The 9717-nt window shown below is 34.5% G+C and overlaps 3 protein-coding genes and 1 long non-coding RNA gene across 4 annotated transcripts in view; 2 read left to right on the top strand and 2 right to left on the bottom strand.

The window, feature by feature from the left end:
• Nucleotides 1-159: 159 nt before the first annotated feature.
• On the top strand, nucleotides 160-1024 carry LOC112904832. The gene is made up of 2 exons (XR_003231404.1): nucleotides 160-744; nucleotides 795-1024. It is a non-coding gene; the product is annotated as an uncharacterized LOC112904832 (long non-coding RNA).
• Nucleotides 1025-1330: 306 nt separating this feature from the next.
• LOC108734395 (nucleolysin TIAR) overlaps nucleotides 1331-9717 on the bottom strand; it is an 11989-nt gene continuing 3602 nt past the window's right edge. Inside the window, exon 2 of the mRNA XM_025975877.1 lies at nucleotides 1331-2981. Coding sequence (XP_025831662.1) covers nucleotides 1936-2981 — 1046 coding nt within the window. The 3' untranslated portion in view covers nucleotides 1331-1935. The remainder of the gene's footprint in view (nucleotides 2982-9717) is intronic.
• On the top strand, nucleotides 4074-7248 carry LOC108734393 (DNA replication licensing factor Mcm5). The gene is made up of 10 exons (XM_018465947.2): nucleotides 4074-4330; nucleotides 4383-4638; nucleotides 4692-4864; nucleotides 4919-5159; nucleotides 5226-5466; nucleotides 5519-5712; nucleotides 5799-6023; nucleotides 6084-6292; nucleotides 6400-6671; nucleotides 6794-7248. The coding sequence occupies exons 1-10, from the start codon at nucleotides 4179-4181 to the stop codon at nucleotides 7021-7023; spliced, it is 2193 nt and encodes a 730-aa protein (XP_018321449.1). The 5' UTR covers nucleotides 4074-4178; the 3' UTR covers nucleotides 7024-7248.
• LOC108734394 (aldose reductase) lies at nucleotides 7834-9703 on the bottom strand. Its single transcript, XM_025975878.1, has 5 exons — nucleotides 9463-9703; nucleotides 9300-9403; nucleotides 8863-9066; nucleotides 8547-8797; nucleotides 7834-8414 (listed from the first exon to the last, which is right to left on the bottom strand). Exons 1-5 carry the CDS (start codon nucleotides 9593-9595, stop codon nucleotides 8108-8110), a joined length of 999 nt encoding a protein of 332 aa, XP_025831663.1. The 5' UTR covers nucleotides 9596-9703; the 3' UTR covers nucleotides 7834-8107.

Here is a 9717-nt window from a genome sequence, read left to right as displayed (position 1 = left end):
ATTTATATTCTATTTAGTGTATATTATTTAAATTTCCCTTTAATATCAGTTCCCTTTTTAGTTTTTTTTTAATTTTAAAAATTATTTAGAAGACAATAATTTGAAAAATATTGTACACCCATTAGCTAAGTATTTTGCATTGATTTATATAATAAGTAACTCTTTTAGTTAATTATTTATTCAAGTTTATTCAATTTACCATTTATTTTCCTGATTGGCGGCTGATACGGCCATGAACATTAGCATCACAACGAATTCCATTTTCATCTTCATATTCGAGCGTATAAAATTAATTCTTGTTGAAAATCGAGTACTGACACCAAAGATATAACTTACACTAAATATGCGGTCTTTTTCTTTTATAAGGAAATCTAAACCGACCCATGACCTTTTCCATACGGTGAATCTTATGGTAGTATGGTACGTATTGCAGAATACAGTCAACTATTTAAAATACGTACATTCTTGTAATGATCAAAGCAAGACCTTTTATTATCGTTCGGTGTTATTTTATTATACATAAATTTTTGTAAACTATTGGGTTATCATCTACTTAATATTTGATTACGTAATTTTTGATGATAACTGTTCACGATAATAGTTTTTCTCTTACTATGCATGTTGATTACTCATATAATACTAACCTGTTATTAATACTTTAAAAAAATTGAATAAACCAAAACTGAGAAACGGCAACATTTTGCAAGTTACTAATTTAAGTAAATAAAGCAGTAATTATCTGAGGTAAGGATGGAAGGCTTCCGAAATAAATTTTAACGTTAGTAATTTTATAGCAGTAAATGATACAGTACTATGCAAAAAAAACGAACACGTTTGAAGGATAAGCTTAAATTACTCGGCGAAGCTGGCTCTTTATCTCAAATATTCTTGATAACATCTGGACAAATAATTTCTCTTTACTCATGCTTAATTTCTACTGAATTGATTGCAATATTATGATTTTGTTCTGTTAAATAAATACTTCTTTATGGCAATAAAATTAATGATAAGGACATGTAAATTACAGAAGCATATTTATTTATTGCAATAAGTTAAATATACGAAAAGTGCAATGACTTTAGTAAGACCATGGTGGTTCTCAAAAATGTTCTTTTTACATTAACCAAAACTGGACAACCTGAAAAGCCACAATATTTACAAGCAAAAAATATAACACCTTTAACATTTTATCAAACAAATTTTCCTTATGTTATGCATATTATTATGTAAGTGTATAAAATAACTTTCTTCTTGAGAACCACACATATAAAACAACTATAAAAGTTTTTACTTGGAAAATTACTAAATCGAATAAAAAAATTACTATAAATACACACTTCCCAGACCCAAACATTTTATTAACAACTAGCATATACAATCTTGCATACAAAACACTTTACAAGTCTGTCATTATGGCCTTGGTTCATTTACATGCCAGTTGCATTATGACAGTGAAGTATCAGGATGATCAGAAATTACACACACGGAACATGTGGACCTTAGTCTTATATATTTTTTTTTCTGTCATAACATTTTAGTACATCAATAATTGTTATTAGAAATATCATTATCCTACCTAGCCTAAGCTATAATATATTTCTACAATAATTTTGCAATGTGACAATGGTTCACTTGAGCCTTTAAACTAGCAAGTTGGCACAAGTAAACCCAGCCGAATTCACCAACCATTCATAACACACCACTTCCTTTATTTATTCGATGATTGGTGATGAAACTGACAAACAGAGTGCGTTTATCAGATAAATCACAATATTTGCCAACTCAACATGAGTCTTTTAGTCCCCATTCCAGAACTCATCAAAATTACCTGCAGGTTTACACAGAACAACTAAATAAAAACAGTGCATGTTAAACTTCATTTCAAATGTGAACTTGCAATAAATTCTGCACAAGTTCAGGAATAAGAAATTTGATTCACTGTGCAGGGTATTTTTGCACTGATGCATACATAAGAGATGGATTAGGTTGTTGCCCCTGTTGGGGCATGACACAGTACTGTTGACTACCTGTTGGATATTGATACTGGTAAGGGTAGTAACCCTGTGCGTATCCTTGATACCAATAGCCCATACCTTGGCCATAACCATATGGGTATTGCTGTGCTGCTTGAGCAGGGTTTGCCATACCTGGGGTCATAACAGCAGATGGATCCATACCTACACCACCATTTTCTTTTCCCCAGAAACATTTAACTGTTTGTCCATTGATATCAGAATTATGAATGCTTTCTATTGCATGAGCAGCTGCCTCTTTTGTGGTAAATCTAATAAAGGCATATCCTTTGTCTTTGAAGACTCTTATGTCCTGTATCATACCGAAAGGAGAGAATGTTTTATGCATTAAATCTTCAGTAAGGCCGCTGGTGAAGCCTCCACAGTATACTGTGCAATTTGTAGGAGAGCTTTGATTATAGACTTCTTCAAAAGTTGGCTGTTTACCCTTAGGGGCTTTTTCCGATTTGGGTGGTGGTGGCTTCCTTGTGGACCAGTTTGTACGAATCGAACGAGAACCCAACCATTGGCCATTCATTGCTTGAATAGCATTTTCTGCATCGGTTTTTTTAACGAACGACACAAAAGCATAACCTTTTGATTTTAACGTTTGAGGATCACGTACAATACGACAATTAGATATTTCCCCGAATGGGGCGAAGGCCTCTCTTAATGTTTCAGTTTCGATTTCGGGGGATAAATCGCCTACAAAGATGTGGTGATGATTGGAAGTGTCCGTTTTTGGTTGATTTCCGGGACTAGTAGCCCAATTAACTTTCATTTCTTTATCTAAAAACACTCGCTTATTCATTGCGGCTAATGCAGTAGATGCCGATTGATGATTTGTAAACTCAACGAAAGCATATGGATCGTTGCCGGGTTCGCGTATTATTTTTACGCCCTTTACGGGACCTATTTGCGAGAAAAGTGTGCATAGCAGGTCCTCCGAAACTGAAATGTCCAAATTTCCTACGTATAAAGNCGTCGCCCACGCTTAACGCCGCCTCTGCTAAAATATATACAGGAAACACAGAAATAGGAATAAAATATATAGAAAGAAAAAATATGTACAAGAAGCAAGTGCACAAATAAAATACACAAAACAAGAATTAGGTCGGCTACTTTACTCAAGACTCCCTCTTCGAAGTGGAGTAAGGTGTGTAGGATCTCCTTCTTCTTTACTGCGGGTGGGTGGAATGTCAGAGGAGTAGGGTGTGTAGGATCTCTCTCTTCCTTGCAGCGGGTGAGTGGAACGTCAGAGATGCTGACACTGAAAAAACTTTTTTAAAACATTTGGGTGTTTCATTCCCACCAGCCACTAATGCTGGTGGGCGGGTAGTCCCTCCGGACTTCGCCAGAAGGTAAGGCGGAAGGCCCTCTTCAGCCTCCTTTCAGGAATCGTGGGAATGGGTGGGTGGTGGTTCGGGTGAGAAAGGTGAGACGGACGAAATGAAGACAGAAGAGAATGAAAGAATATCTGTAGAATATTACTGCCCCAGAATTTGCCTAAGTAATTCAAGGAAACCACAGAAAAACTTGGACCAAGACAGACACACCTGAAATTGAACCGGCATCCTCCCGAATGCTAAGCAATAGTCTAGACCTCTAGGCCATGCCGTTCGGACTGACACGGAAGAAAGCATCGGTTATATATACAAACCCCAGTAGTAAGCAAGGGTTGGAAAAAAGAGAGGTTGGGAGTGGGGTAGGTAGAGAAGGGCGAAAGTAACGATAAAAACGAAATTGTCTAAAAGGTTACTTTCGCGGCGGAAAACTAAAAAGCAGCACGAAAACGTGCATGAAAAACTGAAGTTAGAAAAAGAACGGTGATTATAGGATAAAAAAATAGTAAAATAAAAAACAGAACATTTAGAAAAGGAAGAAAAAATATATAACAAAAGATATTATTTTTAACTAATACAGCTTCCACCTATTAGAATAAAAAATAAACACACATGCTGTCCCTCGCTAGTTTAGACACTATAGCCAATCTCTATTATGTATATCTGATATCTATGGTCTGGCGGCCATACTGGCTGCTTATTTATGCTTGGCGGTAATTTTAGTCCATAACCTCAACAATACCCCGTTAAGGGAATAAATACTTCTCCTTATTTTTTTGTAAATATTTAGTGTTTGCTGTATATTTTTTCTTGCATTTTAATTATGGAAGGTTTCGACGATGCCGGAATCTTCTTTAGTGACAATCTTGCTGGAGATACACAAGACACAAATCAAGTGAACCTGAAAGTTATCAAAAAGAAGTTTAAAGAATTTATGAGACAGTTCCATGGGGAAAACTTCAACTACAAATACAGGTTATTAATTCTTTTTGTTCTTTGTATCATTACTCAAAATATGTTATTTTAGAGATACTCTGAAGAGGAACTACAATTTAAAACAGTATTACCTAGAGGTGAACATTGAAGACCTTGCTAGTTATGATGAAGTTTTGGCAGAAAAGCTTTACAAGCAACCAACGGAACATCTTCCAGTGTTTGAGTCGGCTGCTAAAGAGGTTGCTGATGAATTAACAGCCCCTAGACCTGAAGAAGAGAAAAATGTTGAAGATATTCAAATTATACTTTTATCAGACTCTCGGCCATCTAGTTTGCGTGAATTAAGAGTATGTTAATGTAACACTTAATATCCTTCTTTCTCTATCAAATTGTGTTGTAGTCTAATTGTGTTTCACGTTTAATTAAAATACCTGGCATAATTGTAAGTGCATCTGGAATTAAAGCCAAGGCAACTAAAATAACCATACAGTGTAGAGATTGTCACCATATGATTCCCAATTTGCCTGTAAAGCCTGGTTTTGAAGGTTACATCATGCCCAGAAAATGTAGCACGTGAGTGAAGCAATTTTTTTTTAATTCAGTGTCAAATTAATTTAAATTAAACAGGGAACAAGCTGGACCTAATAAATGCTCTTTGGATCCCTACTTTATAATTCCGGATAAGTGTCAATGTGTAGATTTTCAAGTTTTGAAACTTCAAGAGCTTCCTGATGGTGTACCACAGGGAGAGATTCCAAGGCACCTGAACCTTTACTGTGACAGATATTTGTGTGAGAGGGTTGTTCCTGGAAATCGAGTGTTTATTTTTGGTATTTACTCTATTAAGAAGGTGTCCATTGGTTCAAAGGTAAGTTAAAGCACAATTTATAACATTTTCAATGCATGTTGTTGCAATAATCAATTGTTCTTTAAGAGAGATGGACAAAAGGCACTAACAGGAGTTAGATTTCCTTACATGAGAGTTATTGGTATACAACATGATACTGAAGGTTTGGGATCATCTGGTGTGGGGGCTGTTACTACAGAGGAAGAAGATTTGTTTAAAAGATTGGCAGCATCTCCCAATATATACGAAAAAATTGCCACTAGCATTGCACCATCTATTTATGGGGCTGTGGATATTAAAAAAGCAATTGCTTGTCTGCTATTTGGGGGTATGTTGAAGTAGACAATTCGTTTTTGTTGCTTATTTGATGCATTTTTAAGGCTCCAGGAAAAGACTTCCTGATGGTCTGACTCGCAGAGGAGATATAAACATTTTACTTCTCGGTGATCCTGGTACCGCAAAATCGCAACTGTTGAAGTTTGTAGAGCGTGTGGCTCCAATCGGAGTTTATACTTCAGGAAAAGGGAGCTCAGCTGCTGGTCTAACAGCATCTGTCAACAGAAATCCTGCTACTGTATGTGAATAACCTTAATATACCTTTTTGTATATTAATTATCATTTTCACAATTTCCACACTTTTTGAATTTCTAAATTTTGTAGCGAAATTTTATTATGGAAGGCGGTGCAATGGTTCTTGCAGATGGCGGAGTTGTTTGCATTGATGAATTCGACAAAATGAGGGAAGATGACAGGGTGGCAATACATGAAGCCATGGAGCAGCAAACCATCTCAATTGCTAAAGCAGGAATCACAACTACTTTAAATTCTAGGTGCTCTGTTCTTGCTGCTGCTAACAGTATCTTTGGTAGATGGGACGAAACGAAAGTACGATAAAATGTGAACCAGTCCCTATTTGATTCTACCTTTTCTATTTATTTATCATAGGGAGAGGAAAATATTGACTTTATGCCAACCATTCTTTCCCGTTTCGACATGATATTTATAGTCAAAGACGAGCATGATCAACGAAGGGACATGACGTTAGCCAGGCATATAATTAATGTTCACATGAGTGCAGAACAGGTCACTGAAGAACCTAAAGAGGGAGAACTGTCCATAGAATTACTAAAAAAATATATTAATTATTGCAGAACGTGAGTTAATGCATTAAATATCTTTTAACATACACAGCTTTATAAATGAATTCTTATGTATTCATGTAATTTATTTTTTGCATATTTTAATTTTTTTTTTTTGTTAGAAAATGTGGTCCTCGTTTAAGCCAAGAAGCTGGCGATAAGTTGAAGAGACGTTATGTAATGATGAGATCAGGAGCGAGTCAACATGAGCACGAAATACATAAGAAAAACGCAATTCCAATAACAGTGAGACAACTGGAGGCTGTAATAAGAATTTCTGAAAGTCTGGCCAAGATGCAGCTACTCCCTTTTGCCACTGATTCGCACGTCAACGAAGCCCTACGTCTGTTTCAAGTTTCGACATTAGACGCAGCAATGAGTGGAAATCTAGACGGTAATTTCTGCCTATAATTGTAATTACTTACAAGCTAAATGTTGATATTCCTTTTATGTTTATTTCCTTTTTATTTTTAATTGACTTACGTTTACGTACATATTAAAACAAAAATTTAATAGGTGCTGAAGGATTCACGACTGACGAAGAATATGAAACATTAAGCCGAATTGAGAAGCAACTAAAGAGACGTTTCGCTATAGGGACGCAGGTTTCACAACAAAATATCGTACAAGACTTTGTGAACCAACAGTATCCTGAGAGGGCTATTATGAAAGTCATATATGCCATGATTCGAAGGGGGCAACTGCAACATCGAATGCAGAGGAGAATGCTGTATCGTATTAGTTAATTTATTTCTTTTTCTTTTTTCCTATCCTTACTTCGCATTTTTTTTTTATTTCGAAATCGTAGTTTTTGTTTGCATGTTTTAAACGTTTCTATGTTTTTTTTTTATTTCATTTAATGGTACTTTAAATAGTAAGATACATAATACCAGAATTAATTGAATAGCAACATAAGAGCATTTGATAACATTTATTAACAAAATCTTATTCATTAAGAAAATAACTCTATTCCACATTACCACGATTCCTTATCATCAATATTTTTTTTAAGTAGATGTTTTTTTTGTAATGAATAATAAACATTTTTTTTAATCTAATGTTTTTGCTACTTCAATTCCTTCACATCATTTTTAATACAAATGAATCTAACAGAGAAGTAATTATATGTGATAATTAGTTTCGGTTAAAATGAGAATAGAATACTTTTCTATCTCCCGAATATTTTTTAGTGCAATTTAGCAAGTGGACTAAAAATGCTACAAATAGTGGAACAAGTACAAAAGGCAGCAGATGTGTACTAATGAGATTAAAAAAGTATCAGGTCAGTCTATTTAATTAATTGAATCTACTCTTACTTGAGACTCAAGAAATTGAAAACAAAAAACTCGTAATTTCCACAAACTTATTTTCAAACTGTTTCACTACTTTGTGGCTTCTTCAAAAGTTAGAAATTAACTTAACTAAAGAAGTCTCACAATGGTGGAAATAACAGGTTTCTTATTTTTGATTAATTGGTATTTCGATCATATAATCATTTAATAATATAAACGCAAAAAATGAAATATGTTACGTTTAATTTTTCATAAGGCAAGCGAACGGTTTTTTTTCCCAAAATATGTATAATAGCTTTACATTAAATTTTAATGTTAATTATGAAACAGAAGGCATATTTATATGAATGAAAAACCAAACATTATTTATTGCCCCGTCACATTAAATTAACGCTTTTAAGGTGAAATCAGTGTAAGAACCACCATAAAAGGGGGAAAATTAATTTTGTAAGGTAATAAATAGTGTTTATTCTAAAAAAACAAACCATAGTTTTGGTAAATATTGGATCCTCCTTTACGTAGAATGAAATCATGTCCCTTATTCTTCCTTAAAGTTAAAAGGATATTCGGGATGTTTTGTAATTCCTTTGAAAAATCTAAAATCAAAAATCCGTCCGTCTTCGCCCCTGTCCAACGCATTCAATCGTTCCAAGTCCTCGGGAGACAATTCAAAATTGAACACATCAATGTTCTGTTTAATTCTTTCTGGATTGCTACTTTTTGGAATGATAATAACATTCTGTTGTACTAAATGTCTGAGTAAAATTTGACCTGTCGTTTTATTGTACTTTTCGGCCAATTCTTTAACCACGGGATGACCCAAAATGTCCGGAAAGTCCGTTTTACTTAAAAACAAAAAGAAATTACAAATTTAAATATTTTTTCATTTCATTTACGTACAAATAAATTAAGTAGGAACTGGAGCTAAATAAAAATAAGTAAGCGATGACTTTTTTATCTCCATTTAATTAACTTACTTGTAATTGTATTTTTCGATAAAATGTGATTTAGCGTGCGGACTTCCCAGAGGAGCATAGGCAGTGATAGCAATGTTAAGTTCCTTGCAAGTAGCTCTCAAATCTTTTTGTTGAAGATAGGCGTGCAATTCTACTTGTAGAACTGACGGTTTTATTTCAGAGTTTTCGTAAAGTTTCTTAACTTGCATCGCGTTGAAATTTGAAACTCCAAGAGCACGAATTTTTCCATCCTTTAAGGATTTTTCCATCGCCTGTTAATACAAAATTATTCCTTTATAATTGTATTCTAATTTTAATAAAAAAAAAATAGTTTTACCTTCCACGTTTCTACGTTATTTGCTTCTAGATCAAGAACGAAAGAACCATCTTCGTTAGTCTTTGGACTTAGACCGGTGTCGTCTGGAATTAAGGAAAAGGGCATGTGTATTAAGTACAGGTCCACATAGTCAGTCTGCAAGTTTTTCAAGGACCAATTTAAATATTTCTCCACATCTCCCGCCCTATTACCGAACACTGGTAACTGAAAAGAGAAATATAAATAAAAACGGTTAGTGACCAAATTTTATCGCACCTTTTCCTTTTGAATGAAAAGAACATTTTTAAGAAAACCCCGTGGTACAGCACAAAACAAACAATTTTAAGATACTTGTACTGATTTCATAGATATTTTGAATCATTATTTTGTTTAATTCGGAAATCTTCCCTCAAATGTAATTAGTTATCGCAGAATCAAAATCGGTGTTTTTTACAAACCTTTGTGGTAATAAACACGTTCTCCCTCTTTCCTTTGCCAGAACTTATCCACTTTTTTAAGACGGATCCAATTGCTTCCTCATTATTGTAATTGAAGGCAGTATCTTAAAAATATTTTGATATTAACGTATTTAAAAAACTACTCGCCACTTATAATAACTACCTATTTGTCTGTAACCGGCATCTAGTGCGGTAGTAAGGGCTTTGTCAATTTCTTCGTTGGTAGCTTTCCACGTACCGAGCCCCACTAGGGGCATCTGGACGTCGCCCGGCGCCGACAGTTTGACGTAGGGCATCGTTCTGGTTAAATTGTTAGCTGACAAAGCCTTTACGAAAATCTGCTGTGCCAATAATGTGTTCGTAGCACTTAAAACATAACTATTAATAGAAAAAAGCAAGGATGCAGAAGTGGACGACT

Source organism: Agrilus planipennis, unplaced genomic scaffold (assembly GCF_000699045.2).
Source record: "Agrilus planipennis isolate EAB-ADULT unplaced genomic scaffold, Apla_2.0 scaffold54, whole genome shotgun sequence".
NCBI classification, from domain to species: Eukaryota; Metazoa; Arthropoda; class Insecta; order Coleoptera; family Buprestidae; genus Agrilus; species Agrilus planipennis.
This window is presented reverse-complemented; position numbering and strand designations above follow the sequence as displayed.

Excerpts from the sequence above, each read along its gene's own strand:
- LOC108734393 (XM_018465947.2), top strand. The coding sequence starts at position 4,179 with ATGGAAGGTTTCGACGATGCCGGAATCTTCTTTAGTGACAATCTTGCT. Across the intron at positions 4,639-4,691 it reads CTAGTTTGCGTGAATTAAGA|TCTAATTGTGTTTCACGTTT; the intron begins GTATGTTAATGT and ends ATTGTGTTGTAG. Across the intron at positions 6,672-6,793 it reads AATGAGTGGAAATCTAGACG|GTGCTGAAGGATTCACGACT; the intron begins GTAATTTCTGCC and ends AAAATTTAATAG.
- LOC108734394 (XM_025975878.1), bottom strand. The coding sequence starts at position 9,595 with ATGCCCTACGTCAAACTGTCGGCGCCGGGCGACGTCCAGATGCCCCTA. Across the intron at positions 9,404-9,462 it reads TGCCGGTTACAGACAAATAG|ATACTGCCTTCAATTACAAT; the intron begins GTAGTTATTATA and ends AATATTTTTAAG. Across the intron at positions 9,067-9,299 it reads ACGTGTTTATTACCACAAAG|TTACCAGTGTTCGGTAATAG; the intron begins GTTTGTAAAAAA and ends TTCTCTTTTCAG.